The 27,304-nt window shown below is 45.9% G+C and overlaps 1 protein-coding gene across 2 annotated transcripts in view; it reads right to left on the minus strand.

Annotated features, from left to right (window-relative positions):
• Positions 1-1,086: 1,086 nt before the first annotated feature.
• Positions 1,087-27,304, minus strand: part of Dcdc2 (doublecortin domain containing 2) — a 168,667-nt gene continuing 142,449 nt past the window's right edge. For both annotated transcript variants that reach the window (XM_078020602.1, XM_078020603.1), the window contains exons 9-11: positions 25,656-25,756; positions 8,781-9,086; positions 1,087-6,819 (exon numbers count right to left, since the gene is read on the minus strand). In XM_078020602.1, the coding sequence (XP_077876728.1) occupies positions 6,715-6,819; positions 8,781-9,086; positions 25,656-25,756 (512 nt within the window). In that variant the 3' untranslated portion in view covers positions 1,087-6,714. The remainder of the gene's footprint in view (positions 6,820-8,780; positions 9,087-25,655; positions 25,757-27,304) is intronic.

The raw sequence follows: 27,304 nt of genomic DNA on the forward strand, positions 1-27,304 counted from the left end.
AAATAGTCCTAATTGACAAAATTCTAAATGTAAAAACCAAAACTTTAAAAAATAGAATTATAACATACAATTTAGAGTTAAGATCTTCTAAATGAAAAACAAAGAAAAAATTAATATATTAGGTGGCATTGATATTAAAAATATCTAGACTATTATCACTTTTAGAAAAGCAAGAAAAAAATTTAAAAAACATAAACTGGCAGAGATATTTTTAAAGCATATAAGCAAAGAATATGAAGGATATATGAAGTTCTTTCCAAACAATAATAGAAAGTCCACAACCCAGTAGAAAAAGAGGCAAATATATGAATTAGTGAAGAGGAATCTTCAGTCAATAAATAAGACCAGAAATGTTCCTGTTAGTAAGCAAAACCCACACACTGCTCCAGTGTCAGGCAAACGGAAAGGACTCTAACGACCAAGGTGCCACAGAGCCAGAGGATGATACTAACTGAACATGGCTTCCAGGTTCCAGGTTGAGTGGCGGCTGGCTCCACAGACCAGGAATGGGCAATGTGGGGGTGGAGATGTGGGTCCAGGGAACAGAGGCGTGGAGTTGGAGGAACTGGGGTATGCAGCCTCGAGGAGTCACCCAGGTCTGGAGCCCCAGGGAGAAGCTGGCCTGGAGACACAGACTGAGAAGTCCAAGCACCCGTGCAGGTGTCAAAATGTGACTGTGAATGGGACCGTTAGGAGGAGGGAGGGTTCAGAGAGACGGAAGAGCAGCCTGCTAATAAGGCAGAGAGTCCGGAGAACCAGGAGGATCCTACATCATCTGTACCCAAAAGAAGAGCCAACAGCAAACCAAAGGGAATTGATCCATGAGTTTAAACTCAATGGGGACCGGAGCAGGGCAGTGGGACAGGGGAAGGGGGTTGCATTTTTAAATCACTTTTGCTCCTTCTAAACCAATGAAATTGTTAAATCAAGGAAAAGTAAAGTGAAAGGCATCCTGTATCGTTTGTCTGTTTACTGGAAGATCGAGTTTGTCTATGAGAGCATTTGAGAGACTCCAACAATTTAATAGATTAAGCCCCATCCGGGGAGAATAAATAAATAAATAAATAAAAAACAAATACCCCTGGAAACCTTCAAGAGTGCTGCATGTTTATTTTCATAAATAAGTATAAAATAGCAAATGCACGCCAGCAATTTTACAATATCTTGTAGAAATTACAGTCATTCTTGGTAATGGAAGGTTCTAGAGTCTAAAGAGATTTGACTCTGGCAATATGCAGGCCCCTTCCATCCCAGGATTTGCTTTTCATTCTTGCGGAATGACAGACAAACAGGTCATGTGCCAAAGAGGTGTGCTCTCCACAGTTACGGGATCCAGCTCACACGTACCGGGGGGCTTCCATGGTGTTGTTTTCAAATGCAGAGGAGAAAGCAAAATCATGTTAATTCATCAGAGAAAAAGCAGTCAATATCCCACAGGTGAAGCAGGATTTTAGCCAAACTATAAAATTGTGAATACATCCTTATGGACACGTGGATACAAGATGTGTGTAGTCATGTAATCTACTATGTATTTCTAAGGACACCATTATTTAACACAAAAACGCTGGACCTGTGTTTCTGTAAAAACATTCCATAAACAAAAATGATTTTTAAGAAAATAAACAACATGTATATGAAATTATAAAAAGTTCTACATAATGAAGTTTAATATCTATGCTAAATAGAAACATAGTATGTTTTATTGTGCTTAAATTGTACATGATATAAGTTGAAATGTTTCTATTGGGTTCATGGAAAATGCCACAAAAAGGATTAATACATGAAATGTTAGCAATACAACATAAAACAGACCATAAACCATTCAAACACACTTCAATTATATAAAAGGCAGATCTATTTACTCAAAAGATGCAACTAAAACTTTTGCATTTTAGAGTATGTACTGATACAGAAATAAAAAACTGTTGATAATTTTCCTTACAGAGAGATAATCAGAACATAATAAATCCTATGGAAACTTTAACCTTTACAACCTAACCTTTATTTACAGTGTCAGCAATCACCCATTAATATTGTACATGTTAAAGACTTAAGATACAAGAAGAACATTGAAGCAAGAAATCATAATAGGCTTTCTTCACACTTCTATAATTGACTACAATTGCTCCCTTTCCCTTATGTCATTGCATTTGTGACAATAACTAAAACATTCAGTTAAGCTCTGGGGTTCAAGCGGATAGAACTGCAGGGAATTATCTGGTCCCATCCGTGGACGGAAGTTCAGCCCTGCTGGCTGAAGTCAAGGGAGCTCCATTAGTTACCTCCTGATTTACAAATGCGTTTCTGATTCCCCATCTCCTACAGGATGTTATGCCTCATCAAGGACAATATTTTGTTCCTCCCTGACACAGGGGAACACTTTTTCTTTCTCCATCTGTCACTCAAACTTCATGGGAGGAAATATACAAATTTCACGGGGAAGAACAAAAATCAGACCCAACTATAAACCAGGACATTTTTTTAAAAGTAAAGATCTTATTATATTCGTAAAAATGATTTTCAAAACCACAGAACTACATGTGCTCAGCACTTTAGAAAAACAGAGAGCCTTAAGGGGGGAAATGGATCCCTTCCAGGAGGATGTTGCATTACACACAAGAACAGCAAGACTTTCTGCCCTAACCTAACATCACAGAACGAGTGGACAGCAGTCAGTCTGTCTGTCTGTTTCTGGTGCCGGTGGCTCCCTGGGGCCTCGACAAGGAAAATCACACTCCATCACCAACAGGCACTGACCTCAGACAGAGCCCGTGTTGGTGTGCGATGCTCTGCGCTCAGAGCACATGGTCCTTAGCTGATGGCAAGCACTGTAACTCTGGGCACCACAGGAAAACGAGATATGCATGTCTGGGTTTTGCTGTGATTTTAAAAAATAATAACAATAACATTTTATCCTAAAATAAACTTTTCACCAGAATGTTGGTGACCCTCTTATTTTGAGAAAAAACATTAAATTCCTTCGAGCCTCCGAGAACCAGTATTTAGAGCACCATGGTATCTAGCATTTCTTAGCCTTTCCTCTCACGCTCTACTCATGGCTTCTCTCAGTTTCCCACAGAAGGGACTCAGCCTGAATCCCGCTGCGTCGAGAGCCCCTCTTGCTGCGCAAAGCGTGCCAGGGCGTCTCTGTGAGCGTCTGATATTCATCCGTGTATATATTTTCTGTTCAGATGTGATGCTCTCTGCTCAGTGATTAACCTTTTTTAACTTCATAAAATGAAAGTGTAGGGCTAATTCCTGAGGAGAATCAGCCCATGAGACACAGGAGCCGTCTTAGGGTCCTGCAGCCACAATTTTAGATGCACAGTTTCTTTCCTAACTGAATGAACTCCATCCTTGGTGCACAAGATGGGTTGTCTAGCGGAAATTCTGAGGACAGCAGTGGATGAGCTGTGCCCTGGCAGCTTAATTTTATCTGATGGCTTCACAGCTCTGAACCCAGAGATGCCCACGGGCTCTAAGCCGCGATTGTGGGATGGTTTTCCTCTACACCCAGGGCAAGAATTGACACTTTGAGAATGAAGCAGGAAGTGGGATCGTGTCACACTCCTCCTGTGGGCTGCAGTCGACTGGTCCTCTGCCCCTTCCCCCCAAAGAAGGAAAAAATTCTTAAATTAAAGGTCATCCTATGGCCAGAGAAAAAATAAAGAGTAAAAGTTTTTCCTCCAGCCATAGTTTGGTATGTTAAAACTAGAAGTCCTGGGCACTCCGCCACTATTCTAACAGAAGCTAAGCGGGTAATGGCCCTAGCCTGAGAAGGTCTTCAGTCAAAACCTGTATTTGCTCTGCAAAACCCCTCCTATTCCAGTTCTACTAACAAACCAGTTGTTCACAAGCACCTTAAAAATTCAAATAAGTTTAAGATAGCAGTTGAGTGACGTTAAAACTAGGAAATCTGAATATACAGCATCGCAAAGAACCAACATCTCAAAGCATCATATTGTTTGTTACATAAAAGCAACGTAAGTTTTTCATAGCATCCTGTCTCTCTATAAGACAAAACATGAAGCCTAACCCAGATCTCTTCCATCCACTCACATAATTGATGCCGAATTCCCCACAAAGTACTCATTTATAGAGCTAGCGTGACATGGGGACCACCTTCCCACATTTGGGAGGTGAAAAGATTTTCAACGTTTATGTTAAAGTCATGTATTTCCAAAGTGATATCCACAATTTTAATTCCCTGTGAGTGATTTCTTGCTTGGTTAGATGACTTATGTCATTTATTTATTGTTTTCAGTAATAAGTTTGTTATTTGTCTCAGGTGGTAAGTTGTTACTCATTCTTTCATGGTAGGTCACAGTTTTATCTTGTCAATGGGTGTTAAAATATGCCCACACAAAAGAATATGTCCCTGTTTTAAAAATGTTTTGATAGTTATTGTGACCTAGACCCTCTTGAAGTATGCTTAAAACTCCAAATTTTATTTTTCATGTAAAATGACCCATAAGGAATTCCCTAAACCTAAGTTTCTTAGTATAATGAAGAAAAGAACAGGAAGGAATAAAAAGAGGAATGTTTTTATTAAAGAAGAAAAGAGAGAGAGAAATTCTTCAATGATAAAAGAAAAGAGAAGACATCTTCTTGAGACTTAGTTAAAATCTCTTATATTTAATCTCAAGTTTAAAGTCACTAAACCTGGAGCAAGTGCATGTTGTCTGGAGCAACCAAAGTCCAGCTAATCCACAACCCCAGCCGCAGAAGAAGTGGATCAGCTTTCTTCGGTCCACAGTGCTTGATACTGCCCACTTGAAGAAGTGAGTCCATTTACCAGGAGAAGAACAATCTAGATTTTACACCAGAAACAGTGCACCCCGTTTTCAATTCACATGCCCAGATTAATATATCCTGTGCTTTGTAATCTCCTTGAAATACTGTAACATTATAAATCTCTGCTCATTCTTCCTATTTGTGGGAGATACTAAAATAGCTATTAGGAGAAATACATATATTTTCCAAGTACTACAAAGTGCTTTATATAACTGCCAACTATTCTGATTCCAAATGGTTGGCTATGAAACCTGGGGGTGGGGGGCAGTCTTTTAAATTTATGATTAATAATGATTCTTATAAAAGCTCTACAAGTTAAAATTTCCAATTCACAACATCTACATAATTAAAAAATATATTCTTCAAAATGAGAAAAATATATTATTTCTATATATAAGGAAAGACTGGCATCATCTCTAATCATGATCACCAAACTAATGTAATTACACCCTCGCATACACCTCACAAGGAGAAAACAAATTAACTTAATCAGTCACAAAGTAGTAATCAGGCACTATTTCCATTATGATGATTTAAAAAAAAATTCACCTATTTCAATCTGATATCTTCTAATTACATAGTAAAGAATCTGTTTAAAAGACTAAATAAGCCAGGCACAGTGGTGCATGCTTGTAATCCCAGCAGCTCGGGAGGCTGAGGCAGGAGGATCAGAAATTCAAAGCCAGCCTCAGCAAAAGCGAGGTGCTAAGCAACTCAGTGAGACCCTGTCTCTAAATAAAATACAAAATAGGGCTGGGATGTGGCTCAGTGGTTGGGTGCCCCTGAGTTCAATCCCCAGCAACATGTACCACCACCACCACCACCATCACCCCCCGACAAAAATAAACTAAATAAAATCAGCTTGGAAAATAGATACTTGCTGATATCTCTAGGGGAAAAACCATCACAAGACAGTGCTAACAGAAATAAAGCAACAGCAGGTGAAACTGGGTGGTCACAAACTCTTCTTATCACCTACATTTTTCTTTCTATTACATTGTCTTACTTTTGAAGGGGAAAAAAGAAAGGAGAAGAGAGAGAGAGAGAGAGGGGGGGGGGGAGAGGAGAGAACCCAAAATCTAGGAAGAATTCCATGTGAGGAATAACGAGTTTTGGGTTTTCCAACACAGTCACATGAGGGGGAAGGAAAGGATCCTTGGTAAAGGGAGGCTGGACCCACGGAAGTCCATAGGATTTCCAGAATTTGCTGGGCAGCACGAGTTGTCCTTCCTTCCCCACTCCTTCCTGAGGGCTGCCCTTCCTGGTGCCCAGGGCAGCAAGTAGAGTGTCCACCTGAGACACCTCCAATGAATGCTCCCCCTACCAGAGCAGATGCACTCCACCTGGATGCCCTCGAGTGGAGTCTGGCTTAAGAGGAGGAAAGACAGGAAGGTCCACCAGCCAAGGGAACATGCTGACCTCCTGCCATCTCCAAGTTACCTCTGAAACTAAATCGCAACCGTTTTCATTCAAAAGTTTATTGCTTTAAGAAAATAACATGTTTTCCTATTACCGATTCTTTAAAATTCTATGCTTTCTTAGATAAATGCTCTAGAACAAGCTGCCATCTACTACTGTCATTCCTAAATTTACAATAACGAGTGCTATGGGAGTGATTCCATCCTTCTATCCTTACAAACATAAGTGGCCGACTGTCCACCGCAGATTCTTCTCTGTCCCTCTTATTCAAATCTTCTAAATGACATAAAAACACATGCCGTAAAGCACGTCGTTCTCTTTTAGTAGCTACTGAGAGTCATCCGGCCTTCCACAGAGGCCTCTGATCGTGAAATTCCACACGGAGGGTCCCACCGTCTTGCCTCACCAGGTTTAGCAAGAACGATGCGCCCACTGCTCAGGGTCACGGCTCCGTTCTCGAACTCCGAGTCCTCGCTCTTAGTCCTCGCTCTTAGTCCCCATCTATGCCACCACAGCGTAGTCCTTGCTCTGCTCGTTGCTCCCGTTTTCCTGAGGACTCGTGACCTTCACTTCTGGCCTCGGTGGCCTCTGAGGGTCCACATCAGCCTGGAGGAAAACAGATGAAAACGAAGGTGTTCAGCTCTTTCCTTTACAAAGGCAACAAAAGTCACAGGGGAAAGAAAAGCTAGTAACTCAGCATCCCGTGTGCTCTCCTGAGTCCTCCACAGAACCATGCCTCGCTCCCCTGGTGCCTCCGTCCGTGGTCACCCAGAGAAGGCTCTCCTGACACTGTGATCACCATTTCCTACGCCGCAGGCTTTATATTTCGATTGTTGTTTCTTTTCTTCATTTCCCTTCGATCTTTTCTTTCAAAAAACATCTTTATATTTTTCTGTGGAGAGGGACCCAAGCAAAGCAGCAGCCCCGCCCTGGAGTCCCGAGGCCCAGCCTCCCACTGAGGCTCTCCCGGGGACTCCCAGGCGTGCCAGTGCTCTGCCAGGAGCCATGGAGCACAGTAGGCAGAGCAGGACAGAGAACCCAACTGCGGGGCAGCTCCTCTCCCACGGTGTCAGTGATACTGCCCCACGGGTGGTTTGATTTCCCCCACGAGACAGAAACCAGGGGCGAGATCAGGACTCACTGGTTTGAAAACCAAAACTCCAACATGCTGGTTTTCACACTATGCTGCATGGAATCCTGAAGGCCTCACAGCTCTGCCAGAGGCACCAGCAAGGACGAGAGGCAGTCCAGCTCCCACACCTCCAGGCCACAGTCTTACTCATATCACCCTTTGTAGGGAGAACCCAAAAATCTCTCCAGAATGCAATGGGAGTGATTCTGTCCTTCAAGCACACGGTACGTGGTCGTTAGCTGTAAGGACCATGTTTACACAGACATCTTGGACTTAGTCCTCCTAAGTGAAATTTTATATCCTGAGACCAAATCTCCCAGCCCCCACCCCAGCCCCTAATAACCACCATTCTGCCCTCTGCCTAAGTTCAGCCTTGTGGGGCTCTGTGTATGAGTGAGACCATGGAGAATTTGTCCATCTGTGCCTGGCTTGTTTCCCTTTACACCACGTCTTCCAGGGGTACCCATGTTACTGAAAACTGTAGCATTGTTTTCAGAAGTTATATTTATGGAAGATGGATGGACAGGCAGTCCATTCATTCATGTAAAATCCATCTAGGTCATGCATTGAATTAAGCTAGACCACTGGGGGCAGAAAATGTGTCCTAGGATCTCATGACCTTGTCCCACACAGAACTGCACTTTGATTTCATGCGGTAAACGTTCATCAAAGGCTAACACCACAAAGAGTTCTCTGAAACGGACCATTGCAGTTGCCAAGTAAATGACATCGAGCATTGTGTGGACCTATGTGTGGTGGTTATCCCACTGGAGGAAGGACGAAAAGAGAGGCATGCTGAGAGTTCCGTTGCATGTCCAGAGAGCTTTGTATGGAGGTGCAGGGGGTCACAGGAGACTCTGCACCACTTATTAAACCTGGCCACAGGCACGCTTTGCACTCTGCCAATGTTCAGTTCTCTTGTTTTTGCTCTAGCTACACTCAAGCGAGTTGAGTGCTTGGTTCAATTCATCCATTTAAGGTGGAACAAACCAACCTGGCTAATGCTCCCAGAGAGAAAAGGAGTCACCGATACTAGCGATGACGCTCTTTGTCTCATCCAGGTCTCCCTGGCCTTGATATCCTTCTCTGGCTTCTTGCTTGGTCCTAGCTTGTTTCTAGTTTTATTTTTTTCCTCCCTTTTATTATATGTGTCGTTAAAGGGCTCTGTGAATTTTTGCTACAATGAGAGGAGATGAATAGACGGATGGCTGTCAGAAAGATGGACAGGAGAACTGTCAGATGGCAAAACTAACTTGCGAACTGATTTGAAATAAGTATAAATTAAAATTATTTAAACTGTATTAGGTCTACTTGCTCTGTCATAAGTGATTTCAGTGCCAGTTGTAAGTGTTTGGGTAATTTTCCAGGTTGACGCGTGTGTGTGCAGGTTCTCTCCCCCGACCCCATGCAAACCCACAAGAATGCAAAGCCGTACCTCGTCTTGTCCACTGCCCGCCCCGGCTGGAGACTGTCTTTCCTCCTCCGCTGCCGCCTGCAGCTCCTCATTAACCTGGTCCAGCTCCTCGCCATTTTCTTCGTCCGTGCCTCCGTTGACCCGAGCAGGACCGGGGTTCTCCTCCCTGGGATCGGGGATCTCCTCCACTTGCTCAGGGACATCGGCAGCGCCCCCACGGGCCTCATCTTCCACTTGGCCATTCATTTCTGAAAAGTCTTCTTTCTGTTCTGCATCTTTGTTGGTTTTCTCCTCATCTTCTTCCTCATCGACCATCTCTGCTGGCCTCTGACGGGACAAAAGAAATACTGGGTAAAAGCAGGAAGTGTCACAGATTTTCCATAACAAGTCACAGTGAGGCGGTGGTCACTACACTGCAGTCCAGTGAGACTTTCCTGATGTGTGTGCCACACTTTCCAGGGCCTGACGGGTTTGCACTGACCGAGTGCCTACCTCACACCACCCTCTGAAGTGTTTTCTCATTTTCTCGCAATGATCCTGTGAGATGGGCATCATTCCCACTTCACAGATGAGAAGACTAAGGCATGGAGAGCCCAGCATCAAGCCCAAGGTCCCACTGGAGAATCCAGAACTTGAACTCAGCACATGACTTCAGAACCAGTGCTGGAGATCCCCTCACAGACAGCAAACGAAGACTTTTTCTAGCTGCCCAACATGGAGCTGGTCACTTAATTCTCCAGCCTGTGCAAAATGAGAGCTTGGGACTGAATTAGCCCTGGCCTCCCTCCCGCCTCTGAGAATTGATTCTTTCCTGAGTTACTAATTTCTGTGGTACCATTAATACTCTCCTCATAAAAGTTGGCACAGTGCTTTCCGTTGGAGAAGTGAAGAGGGAGGGAAATGAAGAACAGACTAACAGTTTAAAAATAAAATTCCACGTAATATGAAAGAAACGGAAGTTGGAATCATGAATTCCTATCTTCTGTTAAAGTCTCAAATGTAGTGACTTGATATCAAAGATGTCCTTAAATAATGAGGGGAAAACACTCGTTGCTAAGGTGTCACAAAGTCACAGCACTGGCCACCATACGGATTTCATAAGATGGTGAGGCTGATGGTTCCAATTTCCAATCAGAGGCCGTTCAAACAGGGTGCGGCCACCCAGGGGGAAGCCCGTAGGAGGGTCAGAGTGGGCAGGGGGTAGATCTGCCAAATGATGTTAAAAGAAACAGCCAAAGATTCATGACACCAAACTCACAATGTTTGGTAAGAAATGTCTTGGTTTTAGTATATGAGACTTGAATGACTGAAGAGGAGAAAATGTCTCCAATCTCCAAACAAGAAACCTGCATTTTCCCAACTCCCCACCATGTCCTCATCTCACCCTGGCTCTAAAGAGAACCAGCTCCCAAGGCACCAAGGCACACACACCTGAAGTGCTGAGGACAAGAGAATTAGGATTCAGAGGGGCAGGGCTGTCATTGCTAAAACTGAACCAAGGAGGACACTTCCACACATGAAAAATGGCTGTTTCCACACACAAACGAGGAGCAATCTAAAAAGGAACCTATAAAAACAATTCCATTTACAATAGCTTCAAAAAGAATCATCTTAACCCAGGATATGAAAACACTAGAAAATACTGCTCAAAGATATTAAAGAAGGCAAACATATTCCATGTTCATGGATTGGAATACTTAATTTTGTTAAAACATCAATACTATCCAGTGATCTACGGATTTAGAGCAATCCTTGTCAAAATTCCAATGGCATATCTGCAGAAATGGAAAAACCCATTCTAAAATTCTGAAATATTAAGAAACCTTAAATAGCTAAAGCAATCTGGAAAAAAAAAAAAGGCACAACCCTGGAGGATTCATGCTTCCTAATTTCAAAACTTTCCACAAAGCTATCGTTATCAAAACCAGTGGTATAAACTGAATCAACGGAGTAGAACAGAAGTCCTGAAATAAACTCTCACGTTCAGGTGAGGAAATCAACATCACTCAATGGAAAACAGAAAACCTTTTCAACAGATCATCCTGGGAAAACTGATATCCACGTACAAAAGAGTGAAGTGGGGCCCCTGCCGAGCACCATGTGCAAAAGCTGACTCAAATGATTAGAAGCCTAAGTGATAACCTAAAACCAGGAAATTCTTAGAGGACAGTATGGAGCCAGAGCTTCATGACCTTAGGTCCAGCAGCAATTTCCCAGAAGTGACACCAAAGGCACAGGAAACAAAGGGGTGGACAAATTGAGCTTTTGAAGTTTGTGACATTTTTGCATCAAAAGACACCACTAACAGAGTAAGATGGCAGCCCTCCAGATGGGAGAAGACATTCCCAACTCACACATCTGATAGGGGACTGACTGACGTCCCAAAAATACAGAGAACCCTTAAAACTCAACAACAAAAAACCAAGTGATCAAAAATGTGCAGAGGACACAGACATTTCTCCAAAGGAGACATACAAGTGGCCAATAAGTGGGTGAAGAGGTGCTCAACATCACTAACCATTAGGGGAATGCAAAGCAAACCACAATCCAATACCAACTCGCACCCATTAGGATGATTATGAGAGAGAGAGAGAGAGAGAGAGAGAGAGAGAGAGAGAGAGAGAATACAACAAATGTGGGCAAGGGATGGAGAAATGGAATCCCTTGAGCCCTGCAGTGGGGATGTACGGGGAACCGCCTGGGGAAAAACAGCATGGCAGTTCCTCAAAAGTCTAAGCATAGAACTAACAGGTGGTCCAGCCGTTCCACTTCTGGGTCTAAAGAGAAGTTCTCACACCCGAGTTCACAGCACCTTGATTCACAAAAGCTAAAATGTGGAGTCGACCCAAGTGTGCGAGGAGATGGACAGCTAAGCAAGAGGTGGAATGTCATTCAGCCTTGGTCAGTAAGGGAATCCTGATGGGTGCCAACAATCAGTGACATCACGCTAAGTGAAATAAGCCACTCACAAAAGACACACACTGAAGGAATCCACTTGATGTGAGGAACTTGAGGGAGGTAGAATCACAGACAGAAGGCGGCCTCCAGCGCCCTGGGGAAGGGCGAGTGGGGAAACCAAGGCCTCGTGGACACAGTCCATCTGGGCCAGATGAAGAGCTCTGGGGACGTGTGGGGGTGACGGCTTCACAAGGTCGCGAGCGTAGCTGATGTTTAGGTGCACTGCAGACTTGATGGCTAAGAGGGTGAAATCTACAGTATGTGTACTTTACCTCAGAGTAAGATTTAGAACAAAAATAAAGAAAGGGGGGACGTCCTGAGCCAAAGATGACCTTCCTGCGTCCCTGAGGGGGTAGGAAAGAGACTGCAGCAGGCAGCTGGGCTTCCCCTGTGGAGACTCTGAGGAAGAGGAGGGCTTCAGAGCACAGAGTGAGGACCCAGCTCAGAGAAGACCCTGCAGGTGTCCCCCACTAATGTGCCAGAAGAGAAGGCCAAAGGCCTAGGTGTCCTGGGCCCGAGACAGTGAGTCCCCGACCCAGACTCTGGGGACTCGGGGAAGAGGGTCACTGTGGAAACTTAAGAGGTACGTGGGGGCTTTGGTGACAGAGCCTAGGGCACCCCCTGTGTTAGGACTCCAGATGCCAGGCACTCAGAGACAATATGAGGTCAACAAGGAACTCAGGGCGCAGGCGCAGGACAGCGACAGTGGAGAGTGTGGCAGAGGGGCCTCCAGGTGGGGTGGCAGCCTGCAGCCGGGCCTCGCGCCTCTGTCACAGATGCTGCCATAGCGCATCGGCGCTGTCGGCCGACGGGCAGCAATGGACCAGAACAGGGTGGCTGGAAGCCTGTGGGGGGCACACCTCTATGCCCAGTGCACACCCCACTCACTCCTCACCCCACAGCTTCCCGGGGGCCCGGGCACACATGACCTGTCCCCGCCACACAGCTAGGGAAAGCAGGACATCACAGCACTTCCACCAGCAGGACAGGGGCTGCAGCTGGGCCTGATGCCCCAAGTCTGGCCCTGCCCTGGACAAGTAATCAGGTGTGGCTCCCTCCAAGTCATGGCTGCAGGGACCTTCCTGTGCCCTTCAGTGGCCAATGAGCATGGCAGCAGTCGTGGGCCACGCCTATCTTCCTGCTGAAAGATCACTGACATGAAAGCAAAGCCTTTCTGGATTCCCACAGGGACTCTGGTGCACGGTAAGGAGGGACCACTGGGCCGATTCTGAGGCCAAGCGCCTGGTGCAGTGCCTGGCAAGAGCCCAGAAACAGAAAGAGCAGGTTCCCTCTGACACGATGCTGGGACGCGGGGTAACTGCGCATCCGTCCCAGGAGTTGTGTTCACACTCACTGTGTCTAAACCTGCTTTATTTAGGGCAAATGAGTTTTCTGTTTTAAAGAGAAGTTACACAGCATAACTTAATGAGAAATGATAATAGGGGGAAAAACCTGGGAGACGGAAAGAAGGACAGGAGGGAAAGTGGGGTACCATGAACCAAAGTCGACTTCCCTGGGTGTGTGTGTGTGTCAGGATGAACCCAAATGCTGTTACGACTATAAAGCTGTAATAAAAAAAAAAAACCACCATCCACTGTGATTGTGCAAGAATCTAGACACAGACCTGGCCCCCTGAGAATATGAACACTGCTGCTGAAGCCTGTTGAGGTGACAACATCTAAGTGGGAAACACGGGTTTCCTTCCTTGACATCGGGATTTACACATCATAATTGCAACATGACACTATGTTTTCTTTTCTTAATTTTTAGTTTTTTTATTTCTCAGTCTTACCCCAATTCCAAATAGTGTGTCTCTCTTTCTGTCCCTCCGCCTCTCTCTCTCTTCTCTCTCTCTCTCTTTCTCTCTCTCCTGCAAAGGGCAGGTATCGCCTTGTTCTGTGCTTAAAGAAGGCCTCCAGCCCCAGACTCGGGGCTCTGTCTTCCTGCCATTATCGCCACCGCATTAACAAGCAGCACGATGCTTTCATCCCGTTACTCTACAACCCCCCAGCACAGCCATTTCAGCAGCCATCCTCGGAAGCCACATCTCATTAGTTCAACGTTAAGAGATGCAAGATTATGGTGCTGAAATACCAATTTGATCAATTTAAACAAGATGGCAATATTAGTTAAAAGGCTTATAATCTTTTAAAATATCCTGAGTCTGGAATAAAATTTATTATTACCACGACACTACAATTCAGAGCAAAAAAAAAAAATGCTGCTATGACAGATCTGTAATGAATAAATGAAAAGCAATGTGCTTTTTGGTGTAATCTCCTTTGAAGCAGGCATTAAATTATTAAAGATGTTTCCAGTGTATACATCAATCAAATCATCCCCAGAAGGAACCCTGGGTCTTACACCCATGCACATGCACGCGCACGCATACACACACACACACACAACCAACACCATGGTGAAGCCTGCAAAATAGGAAAAGAGACTTCCTTCTACATCTGGGTAGGTGTCCATGGTGGGAAGAAGCAATTTTTCAAGAAAAAAGTAAAGCAAGAGCCACCTCCTCAAGCTCTTCCCTCTTCTTGCTGCTGAAGAGGTCGCCCCCCACACAGGCCAGAACCGCCACCGGAGGACGAGAGACTGGCTCACGTGAGCGAATCCTCCTCACTCCTGGCTGCGCGTTATCCCTTGCTTCAAGCTCCCTGGAACAGTCTTCACAACAAATCCACCACCCCAGGACTCTCCGGCTTGTTTCTGCTTTGCGATCCACTCTCTGCAACACAAATGTGCCAGCCAGTCCCTTAAGTAACATGCACACCTGGGTGACACATGGCCCCCTCTTCAGACCAGATGGCAGGTAGCAGCGGCCAGGGAGGGGTGCAATCATGCCCCACCTACAGGGAGCACCTTATGCTTCTCAAAGCACTTCACGTGTGGTTTCTCCACGATGGTCCCCACGGCAGAGAAGGGCAAACTGAGCCAGAGGAACGTCAATCAATCACCCAGGTCTCCCAGCCAGTGGGTAGCAACATCTTCCATCAGCATCATGGAAACGTGGGCAGATACAAGATCCTTCTCAGGGGCAGTGGCCCTTGGTAGTTTGGAAACCAGTCACCATAGTAACCGGCACCTGGACCAGGTCGGTCCCTCGTATGAGCAGAGGACTAAAGAGGCAAAGGACCGCGGGCGGAGTGAGGCTCTGCGTCTCCGCCTCTGCTCTCTGCGCCTCTGGCTGGTCACGTTTCTCATGTAGAGGACCTGATGTGCGGCTCTGCTCCCTGCGTGTTGTCCCTTTCATCTGTTAGGCAGCATCAGATCAGAGAGGGGCCCCATTTCCTCACCAGATCGTCTCCCTGCCCCATGGTTCACGTCAGGCTCAGCCCCAGCACCTCAGGGTGGGCTGCCGTTAGCCATGGGCTCTTTAGAGAGTGATGCAGCAAAGGTGAGGTCATCAGACCCCACGTGACCCGTGTTCTCCTAGGAATGAGTTTCTGCTGATGGGCCACCATGTTGGTGGCACCATGCTGTGGCAGCCCCAGCAATCCGTGCCCAGCCACTACTGCCCCCCTCCCTGCCCATGCACACTCACACTCGGTGTCCTGAGGCACCAGGGAGGCTGGGCTCTTTCACAGGAAGGAGGGCTGGCAGGACAAGGTGGCGGGGCAGATGCGCCCTCCCAGGCAGGAGCGTGGAGTGGGGCACGTCCCAGGCCACCTGGTAATCCATGCTGTTCCTGGTATCTCTGCCCAGGATGCTCCTTCTTCTCATCCCTCCGAGTCGACGTCCCCACAACATCTGGGGACATCAGCCAGGGCTCTTTGGTGGCCTCTGGAAGTCTCTCATTTCCTTACTCGGCTCTGCGTCCAGCATCACAGACCAGGGATGATGGTTTCCTGAATAATAAACACCCTGTGCCTGCTGCAGGTCCAGGTGGGGGGGGCCGTGCCTTCAGGAAGCCTGAGGAGAGGCCGCGGCCCAGGCTCCTCGCGCACCCTCCAGTGGCCGGTGGTGAGCTCTGTGCACCTCACCTCATCGTCGAATTTAAACCAACCTCACGGGATCTACTTGGGGCAAATACAGCTAGTCTCCCAATTTGCAGAAAGGCAAGCTGCAGCACAGACGGGTAAACTGACCCCAATTTCCACAGCAGTGACAGAGGGACTTGAATACCTCTTGACCACAAACTCTTAGTGACCATTTCCCAAGGTGCAGAGTGTGTTAGAGTTAGGAGCCATCCCAACGCAACAGTATTACAATGACTTCCCGCCCAGTGACTGAAGCCAGTGTCCCACCATCTCCAGGGCAGGTTCTGAGTCTCAAGGTCTGAGTCTCTGCACGCCCCACAGTTCCCGGAGATGTCGAGCTGCTGCTCCTGGAAGGGCACTGTCCCCAGAGGATCTAAACCACACAGAGCTCAGGGTGGTTCCGAATTAAATACACCACTTACAATAGCAGTTTTGATTAAAAGATTATAATTGTACTAATGCCTCAAAAAATGCAAAGGGTTGCATTTTTATCTTTAAAATCATCAATCAATTGATTGAAAGCTTGGGAGAAAATAGGACTGCTTTTGATGGAATGATTTGGGGCCAAAAGGACAGTTCTCTGAGATTTATTCCAGTATGAGCAGGCCACTGCTTATTAAAAGTTATGTTATAAAAAAGAAACAGCATCACAAAAGCAATAAATCAGAAAGGTATTTTTACCTGTGCTTAACATCCTTTCTCTCTCAGTTACAAGTTTCAGTGAATTCTTGACTAAAATTTTAAGAAAGCCAGTTTTCAAGTAGAAATTATTTCTCCAAAGAGCATAAACATTCTGAAATTTTAGAAATACCTCATGCTTATGTGTAATTGTGTGATCCTAAATTCTGTTTAAAGCACAATCCTTACTTTTCATTGGAGTCAAAGGGGCATTCATACCAGAAAAATGAGAAGTTGTACTCCATTTATGTGTGATGTGTCAGAATGCATTCTACTGTCACATATAACTAATTAGAACAAATTTTAAAAATTAATAAAAAACAAAACATAAAAACCAAAAGGGGTATCCATTAAGCTCTGTCTGACCACTCATTACACTGGTGTACATAGAACATAATGTTGATCACAGTTATCTGAACTAACAGGGTTCCGGTTTCTCTGGCTAGTGTACAGAGTGCATTAGATCAACAGACATATCACATACATGTACAATTATAGATTATACGTATCCTTAAACAGGGTTTTATAAGAAACTCTGGATGTTTACCTTTCAGAAAGCACGCTATGTATTATAATAGCTCTTAACATTTGTTCTTAGAAATGCCATACCAGATCTTCCCCACCAACACGACACCCGCTTTCGTACTTTGAATGCCTTTTGCCCAGGGTTTTCCTACGTGCATCTCTTGCTATTTAGTTTGCAACTGACATTCTGAGAAAATGGTTGATTTGTATGGAAAGACAGAAAAGGTCCGATGGTTATTATTGCCGGCTGCGTCCTGGTGGGGATGGCTCAGGGGAAACCGTGAACATTCAGGCTTTCCAGAGCGGATGCATGCCGTTACTAAGGTTAACTCAGGATCCCTGAGTGGTGAGGGGAAAGAAGATGGAATATGGAAATCATATGGAAATAAGCCACTGGATATTGAAAGCATCATTTACTCGGATGGTATTTCGACAGACAGATGAGGCCGCCCAGACGACTTAGACTTTAAACTCACACCACACCTCTGACATTAGCAGCAGCCCCAGAAGTCAGAAATGGAGAAAGACAGCTGCCCAGGGCCTGCAGCTCATGTCCAGCCCACTCCAAAGGAAACGCTGATATTTCCTATATTCACATCCAAATTCCTGGGGGACACATTTTCATGCTGAAGAGCTTGGCTATCTGAAAAAAAGCAGCATAAGCTACAATTTCCTGGTCATGATATCCCAGCCGGCCATCCGGCCCTGCTCCCCTTCCCTGCTGCCAGTCCTTCCTGCTGAACTGTGCCACATCTGGAAACAGGAAACTGGAGCCGCTAGAGATGAGAAGACGCCTTTAGGTAGCCACTTCCCCGAGTGATGTTCAGCACATGTGAAACTGGGGGGTCACATGTGGGTTTGTTGTAGGCTCAGGGGTAGAAGGTTGAGTGGGTTTTGTGGCAGAGTTCAGGCATAGATGCTGGGAGTACAGAAATTATCACACTTGTTTTTATTTCTGTTCCCATGGAAACTAAAATCTTCTGCTGCCCAAGCTGAATGAGGTGTTCTGAAATAACGAGCTTCAGTTTTTCAGGAGAGTGAAGAGCTGCTTTTTGTCTTCGGCTTCCAGAGCCTGACTTTCACAGGCGGGGAAAAGGTTCAGGTGTGGTTTGAAGGCACAGAGGCTACAGAGAGGGGTCACACTTCGCGGCATGGTCCCTACAAGAAGCAGAGTGGACCTCGGCTGGCCACCTGCTGGGAAGGAGCTGGCCAGGGCCCCTGGAGCTCCACCAGGCCCTCGGACACCCGCAGGAGCATACACAATAAACTGAAAACTTGCCTTTAGACGGCACAGGAGTGTTGCTTCCTCCCCATACAAGCCAACGTTGACTTTCTTTCACTTACAGAGAAATCCCCAAGGGCCACATTTGAATGTTTAACGCCGTTTCTATCAATGAAGCCTCCCTGGCGACGTGCAGGGAAGTTGAGAACCCTGGTGGCGCCACCCAGCCCTTCCAGCTGTGTGAGGCCAGCCCGGGTCACTCCCAGGCTACGACTGGAAAACACAGCGGGTCAATGCAGTGTTGGCACTTTTGTCCTTCATCGGGGGACAATCCAGAGCCTGCAGACTCCCCCTGCCTTCCCTGATTTGTTCGGAGCAGCCAGACTGGCCCCAGGCCCCAGGTGCTGAGCTGGCCCGGCCATCGCCAGGCCCCTTCCCTGTGGGACAGCAGCTTCTCCTCTCCTTTCTCCAAAGGGCTTTGCTCTTCAACAGCAAAGGGCTGAGTTCAGGCCATTTTATAACTCTGTGGAGTAAAGACATGTCATTGCAGCAGATTTGGGGATGTGGTCAGGAAGCGCCTCCTTTGTCTTTCTGTGTGTTTTACTACGTGGGAAGAGTGATGTATGTAAGCTCCTCATCTCTCTTGCGTTTCCCAGAAGCTGCAGGTAGCTGTAGGTAGCACCAGGTAGAGCCAGTGAGGAGCCCTCACCAGGGCAGTGCGCACAGACTTCAAAACGTCTGCTTCTGGTTGTAACTTCTGGGCTGCAGGTCCCTGAAACCAGCATTACAGTCTATAGGTGTAGACCAACAGTCACAAGCTAACGTGACCCCAGGAGCTGGGCAAATGGCATCAACGGACCACAGAAGACCAGGGTTAGACACCAGACCGCTGCTGCCCAGGGAACCGGGAGAACACATGGCCAGGGCCAGCCACAGAGGTGCTCAGGAGGAAGCTGGGCACAGTCGGCTTGCTGTCTCTGTGCAGATTCCATGAAGACAGCTGATCGATTAGCATAAGAGTAGTTTCCAGTTAAATGCTGAAGATTGAACAAATGGGTTTTTTCTCTTAGCGCCCCCCACCCCTGCACCATGATAGCCCTCTAAAGTATCAAAAGCAATTTTAAAAGGGGTGAACACAGACAACCAGAAAGGAAATACAAGCCATAACATCTAGAAAACAATAAAGCCATGGATGCGGGGCCAGTGAGAGCAGGTCTGAGGCAACTAAAATGTGAACGTGCGGAAAGGGGAAGCCAGACACAAGCCCCCAGGCTTCTTGTGAGGAAACCAAGAAGAAATCCTTTGACCCAATGGCAGGCCCCACCCTGCTCCCCATGGTCAGGTGCCAGAATGCTGAGCCCCAGCTCATGAGCTCTGCCTGCGCACAAAGAGTTTCCTTAACGCCTCAGTCTGAGATCTGAAAAGACAGCCAAGGAAGCCTCTAGCAGGCAGAGATCAAAATATAGAAACAAAGATAATGCAACAAAAGAAAGCTCAAAATAACAGAGCATAGGTCTTTGGAAAGATAAAGGGCGATATCACATCCATAAAACAAGAATAGCAGGTAATAAAAAAAGAGCACTTAGAGAATATAAAAGAGCTCTTAGAAATTAAAAATAGGATGACCAGGAAAAAACAAATAGGTAGAAACTGGGGAGGTAACTCAGTGGTAGAATGCATGCAAGGCCCTGGCTTTGATTTCTGGCACCACAAAATAAATAGATTGATAGGCAGAAAATTTGAAGCTTTTGTTTACAAAATTATCATGCACCAATGAAAAATAAATTTAAAAAGTAATGAGGCAATGTTCTATGAATTAATAATAAAATCTGCTACTATGAAGTGAAATACTTTAAGTTGATAAAAAGAAAATTACAAAACATACATAAGGTCTTCTACCATTTTGGGGTAAAAATACATATATTTGTATATTTTTAAAAACTGACAAAGTAGACCCACAGAGATGGAAAGTGGAGAGATCATTAGAGGGTCAGCTAAGGTCCTGTGAACAAATACTAAAGTTCCAAAAAGAGAATAGGAAAAGGAGAAAGGGAAATTAACAAAGAAATAACTCAATAATTTTTCCCAGAACTAAAAACAAATACTCAATCCACTCGGTACCTGATAAGCAAAAAGACCTGCACCAAGGAATATAACTGGGACTTTTCTGAACAGTGGGACAAAGAAAAGAGTCCAGAGATGGGAAAAGGGCTCAGTATTAAAGTTCACAAGAGAGAAATGACATGGAACTTCCCAACTGCCCTTCCCGACTTCCCACCCCCAGGGGTGGCCATGAGAACGGCAGGGGACCAACTGGACACCACTGTTGTATGCTCACATGTGAAACGGCACGCCAGGTGCCACTGCACAGTGGGATCTGAACTAGACAAGTTTACTCCATGTACGTTTAATATGTGGAATACACTCGACTGTCGGTATGTCTAAAAAGAAAAACTGTAAGAATTAACAAACAAGAACACCTACAAAGTGAGAGTAATGTGCGGATTAAAGATTAGGTTAGCCAGAAACTACTGTACAAGTAGAGTGGAAAGGGGGAAGCGATGCATGTGAGCTTATTTTTTTACAGGGTGTGGGGGCAGTGAGACTCTCAATAATCGTCTTATAATCTCATTAGATAGAAAGTTAATGAATATTGTCTAAATTGGAAAAACAAAATCAAGAGATGTATTGTCTCAAATTGGAGATGCGATGAATTAATGATCTCCATTATTTTATATATATCTAAAAATAAAAGACGTTCAATGCCAATTGAACTGTAACATCACATCTCTTGTAAGACTTAATGATCTCATGGGCATTAAAATCGGGAAGTGGGTATATGGTTTAGAAATGAAGCAGTGTAATCCACAAGAAATAACTAAAGTAGTTCCAACCGTTCACCCACAGGGACAGGAATGGAGCTGATGAAGGCCGTGATAATAAATAGATAATAAATAATTATGATTCCTTATCATAATTCCTGTTGAACTGGTTGACATTTAAAAACATTATGTGTAAAAATTTGATTCAAAAGTTTAAAATAAATAAATAAATAATGGTGCAACCTCCAATTAAAAAACAAACTTCCTTTGCTCCAATGTTCATGAGGCTGACTTAAATGCTATTTAATAAAACTATTTAGCATAAAAGATTTTGCAACTCTCATTATTTTACCACTCAAAATCAACTACCTACTGATAAAGACAGCTACAAAACAATCCAAAACCACTCTAAAGGAAGCACCCCATCTTCTGCCCTCTTCCACTAAATGGAACAAAATACAAAATACAGTTGTTTATTCAGTTATTTTATAGATATTCATCTGCTCGTGTTTCGGAGACAGCGGACTCTGACCTGATCCATACTTACGAGGGGAAGTTTACTTAGCTAAAGTGGAGAGCTGGCTCATTTCTTGCCTCCTTATCTTGGAAAGGCATCATTTTATCATGGAGCATAGAGACACACGTCACCTGTACCAGGTATCTGCTAATCATACATTAGCTCCCCTGCTGACCGCAGACCCAAGATTTATTTAGAACATGTATGCAAAAGGGGTAAGCTTATTAGATTTAAATTCTTATCATATCTAAATTTTCCCTAAAGAAAAGGTACTTTTCTGCTCTCCCCAGTTACAGTACATAAAATCTCCCCACTGGTTTGGAAGCAGTGCTAAGTCCATCACCATTATTAACTTTGACTAATAAAAAAATATGGACCCAGGGCTAGGGCTGGGGCTCAGTGGCAGAGCACTTGCCTGGCATGTGTGAGGCACTGGGTTTCATTCTTAACACTGCATACAAAAAAATAAATAAAATAAAAGCATGCTGCTGTCTGTCTACAACTACCAAAAAAAAAAAAAATACACACACACATGTGACTACACACACACACACATGTGACTACACACACACACACACACACAAAACATGTGACTACACACACACACACACACACACACACACACTAGATGGTACCAACAGACCACATCAAAGACTATGGAAAGTCTAAGGTCACTTACAAGAGAACAGGTCAGGCTGGCAGAGTGTGAAGGATACTGGCAGAAGGTGTGGGCCACCTGGGTCAAAGAAAAGAATCTGTTGCTCATGGGAACAGCAACAGCCAGAATTTCAGTGTTGGCTCCCAAGTCCCCATTTTCCATAAGGCAAGGAGAGGGGCCTAGGTGCATTATTTAAGAAACAGGACTCCACGTTTGGGGAATCTAAATGTTTTTCTTTTAATAATTTTATTATGGAAAAATAGACATAAAATTCGCCATGTTAATTAGTCCTGGGTGCACAATTCAGTGGCATGAAATGAACAGTAACCCTGCCTGACCTCTGAACCATTATCTTTGTTCTACTGCACCATAAACAAATGCAGCTTTGGCCCCAAAGCAGGCATAACAGTTTGGATACAAGGTGGCCCCTAAAAGCCCCATGTGGCATGGCAGGAATGTCGAAAACTGGAATGATTAAACATTGAGAGCTGTGACCTGACCAGTGGATTCGTCCATCTAGTGGACTAGTGATCTGCATGGACTAACTGGGTGCTAACCGTGGGCAGTGGGTGCCTGGAGGACGCGGGTCTCTAGGTGTGCCTTGGGCATTACAGATGGTCCTCCTTCTCCCTCCTCTTTCTGCTCCCTGCCGTTGGCAAGATGAGTGGCTTCCCTCTGCTGGGCCCTTCCACCAGATGCCCGGCCTCACTTGGGCCAGAGCAAGGGAGCAGGCCAAGCATGGACTGAACTTTTGAAACCACAAGCTCAAAATCAACTTCTCCTCCTCTAAGTTGTGCTGGTCGGGTATTTTGGTGACTGTGACACAAAGCTGACTGACACAGTCATACTTCTCCGTCTCAGCACTATTGAGACTTTGGGCTGGATGGTTTTTCACCCTGAGGACTGTTGAGTGCATTACAAGGTGGACAGCAGCATCTCTGACCACTGTCCACTAGTGCTACCCAGCTCCCCATTGTGACCACCAAACATGTCCACAGAAAAAGCCCAATATTCCCCTGGACCACAAAATCACCTCTGGATGACAACAATTATTCCAGGGGATGTCACCGTCCGTCCTTCAAGGCCACCACACAACACAAGCACCCTTACAAAGACGGTGGAGAACAGAGACAGGCAGTGTCTGCCCACAGAGGCCCCAGGAGAATGGCCTCCTGACAGAAACCCTCGCAGCTCCTGGCACGCGACCTCCTGTTCAGGAACACAGAGGTTACTCGGTCTGCGGTACATGACTTTTACAGCACACACACACACACACACACACACACACACACACACACACACACGCACACTTCTTTATGACTCTTTCTTAAAATTATAAGGTGGACCATTTAGACAACTGGAAACCAGTCCAAAGAAGCTAACCCGCTCACAGGCTGAGGGAGTGTGTGTGCGGAATCATTTACAGCTGAGCCAGGCGGCAGGCAGTGACTGCACGTCCATCCTTAGGGAGGCATTTCCCCCTTCCCTGGATTAACACCAGGCTTTCTTCTGGTTGTTGTTGGCTCTATTTAACGCTCCCCTGCACACCGCCCCTCCACCGGGAAGTCAGAGCCTCCTTCAGATCCCACTTGCTCTACCTACTGGTACCACCTGCACAAGTTAGCTCACCTACATGAGCTCACTGTTCGCCACATACACGTGTAAAATGGGACTCGTGTCACCAAGATCACATGAGATAACGCCTAGTCCTTTACATGGCGCTCAGTAGGTACTAGAAAAATGGTAGCCATTGTTAAATGCAGCTCCCCCTGGGGCCACATCCTCGGCGTTCTTCTTTCTTACTATGATGGAGCTAAAGGGCTTGGTGCTAATTTCTCCAGCTCTCGTTTAGTCTTTCACAATATTATAACATACTGAGCAAAGGCCACCAGACCAGACAGACTGGCTCGCGCGCCCGACCCCATAAGCACCTCATGCCCACCCGAGCCTGAGGACCAAGGCAGCCCAAGAAGGAAGTAACTGGTCACTTTGACCTGGCTTTATTTTTTTGAGTCAACATCAGTCTGTTGTTATTGCTCAACTTTTCCCAACCTTGCACATTTGCATTTTAACAAGCGAGCACTCACACGCCAAATAAAAAGCCAAGCTCTGCAGACACACACCCAGGGCTGTTCAAGTATGACCGGGGATCGAGCCTCCCTCTCAACTCGCCTTCTTTATAATCAGCAAACTCTTCAGTAAACAAATGCCTCTCCCTGGTTTTGCAAGTTGTTTAATAAGTGATTAACAGAGAGATTTCTCTTTTACTAATATTGCTGATTTCCTCCTGCTGTTCTGACTCTGGAATATAAATTAGTCTGGGTTTGAACAGCTCCTAGAGCTGTATGTACATGATGATTACCCTTCTTTGTCTTAAAATATAATATTTAATTATAACTTCACAGATGACTTAAAATTCTGCTTCACCTCAGGGGAAAAAAAATACCCATAACTAGGATTTATGAAAAATTATTAGTTACAGTAAATCCTAGAAAATAAATTGGATTTTTAAAATCTGTGATTTTTAGCACATTCGGCTTTTTATCAGGAAGGCAACGCTGGCAGAAAATGCCAGTGAAATATTCAAGCAGCGATCCCGGGTCTCCTGGCTGAGACAGGCGCGAGGCGGTGGCGGTGGTGGAATTCGCTGGATTCTGAAATTTGCTTTTAGAAAAGGAAATGTCACATAATAGGCAGAGGACAAGTGGCAATTCTTGGTGACTTCTCCCCATTCCCCTGAGTCGGACTGTCTTCTCCCCCTCCTCACCTACACACCTGCCCTCCACCAAGAGCTTTGAGAAGGCCGGAGGAGCCGGACTTCAGGACCGGACTCACTCATTTCTGGCATCCTTTAGCCACACTTAGCACCACTTAGTCCTCTGCATGAGCACACACATGTAGTGTACACACACACACACACACACTCTCTCTCTCTCTCTCTCTCTCTCTCTCTCTCTCTCTCACTCTCTCTCTCTCTCTCTCTCTCTCTCTCTCTCTCTCTCGAAAGTACACTGCTCCATGGGCCTGAGAAAATCAATACACAGCTAGCAAATATTTGAGCTGCATTTATATAAGCAATTCCTTTACGAAAAACAAATTCCAACCAGCATAATTTCAAGGACCCTGAAGAGAACATCATGGCATTTTAGTAAAAAAAAAAAAATTTGCTTTCCTAAGTGAAGGAGGACTTTTTCCTGGATTCGAAACCCCTACCCAGTCTCCTGCATACACTGACATACACTGAACGTCCTCCTTCAGATCTCACACCTAACCCCATCCCATCTCCTCTCCATGCGGTTTATCGAACACAGACCAGTTTCCACTTTAAAGACCACTGGTCCCCGAGGCTATTCTCTGGAACACTCGGAGAGCTGAAGGTGTTCTGTTTTGTGGGTAAGGTCCTTCCACCACCTGGCACCTGGCAGGTTTGACTTCGGTAGACACAGGAACCGCGGTCACAGACAACACAGGGTTTGAAAGACACCCGGGGCTCGGTGGCAGGGACGCACGTTCCAGGGCGTGGAGAATACCTGATCCACTGGGATCTCGACCCGAGTGTCTTCATCTTCTTGGACTTCTGCTGCCCCCCGCATTTCAGACCTCTCTTCTCCAGCTTTGAAAATGCCTTCATCTAGTATTTGAGACAAACACAGTGACAATCAAAATCCAATGGTGACATCGTGTGGCTGAATGCTAAAACTGCAGCGACATCCCCAATGGGTTGTTGTTTTTTTTCCTAGTAGTATCTGGGCTCCCTTTTTAGTGGCAGGATTTGGGCAGCCCCTCCCCCTCCCCCTCTCCTCTACATTTCCACTGGGGAAGGTTCCGAGCTCTGCAGAAACTCCTGCTGGCCCCTGGCTACTGACTTGGTAACGCACCCCTCCACAGGGGCCGCTAACTCGGCTCTCAGTTCTCCCCTCCTAGCCACTGACCAGCGACAAGGCCTGGTGCTTTACAAGGCTACTTTTTCCAAGGAAAATGCTATACATTCAATATAACGTATTGGAATAATTCCCTCTCACCCCCAAAAATCAATATCATTGACTTCACCGATTTCCACAAGATTCTCGCCACCTGTGACTTTAAACCCCTAAGTATACAACGGAGCCTGAGCCTCTAAGTCTGTAGGTGAAGCTCCTTCAGCTCGCTCTCCTCCTCGGGAAGGCAATCACGGCTGTTTTCCATATTTGAAGTCGTTTTCATGTCTCCCCCAGCCTCCTCCTCTCCAGGCCGAGTAATCAAAGCATCCCGGGCCCATTTGTCATTCTGTCTGTCTACTGGCCCCGAGACAGGTAAACGCCCCCCGCAGCAGATCTCACTCCTTGTCTCTGCCTGATGTTGAAGACTCTCCAGGGACAGCAATCTTGCCTCCTTCCCTGGTAATCTGTTACAGTGCTTGATTACCCCTACGGTCTGGAAAACATGTTTCTGTCTTTTTTCTTACAGTCCCCTCTCTTTCCGTGATGGAGGCGTGTTCGACGGACCCACAGTTATTTAACGTGTGGATAATACTGCACATGGCCAGAGTTATGAGGTCGCCCTCGATTAAATGTGGAGTATGTTCTTGCATCTGCTGAGGAGCAATGCTCTGTGAGGCCCGCTGAGCCCAGGAGCAGCCTGCGGGGCGAGGGAGGCAGACGGTTCCCCCAGGGTGCTCCCGGTCCAACCAGGAGAGAGATGCAGCCTGCGTGCGGTGTGCAAGGACAGTGCTGCCACAGTGAGGGGCCGCTCAGAGTCTGGGGGTGAGAAGATGCAGCCACAGGGGAGGGAGGGGGGAGGAGGCCCGCCCAGCCCCTCAGAAGACATCAATCATATCAGATGCCAGGCTCAGGAGACCCCAGCTAGGACCATGGACATGACTATTTGGGTGACACTTCAGTATCCAAATGCTGCACCTGCCTACAAAGACCACACAGAGAACCCTGCAGCCACCGGGAGGATGTATCCTTACTACTCACGGTCAGTGAAATGTGTAGCTGTATCCAAGCAGAGCCAGGAAAGGCCTGCAGATGGGTTTTTAGAATAGGCTTTCCAGCAGAAAAGAAGAATACAATCAATAATCACAAAATAAAATTGAAAGGGCACTGGGATGGAAAATGGCAGCCGAGAGGACATGAGCAGCAGAGACACACGGCAAAGCTCGGCACCGTCACAGGAGGCCGGCAGAACGTTCACCTTG

Source organism: Ictidomys tridecemlineatus, chromosome 8 (genome assembly GCF_052094955.1).
Source record: "Ictidomys tridecemlineatus isolate mIctTri1 chromosome 8, mIctTri1.hap1, whole genome shotgun sequence".
NCBI lineage: Eukaryota > Metazoa > Chordata > Mammalia > Rodentia > Sciuridae > Ictidomys > Ictidomys tridecemlineatus.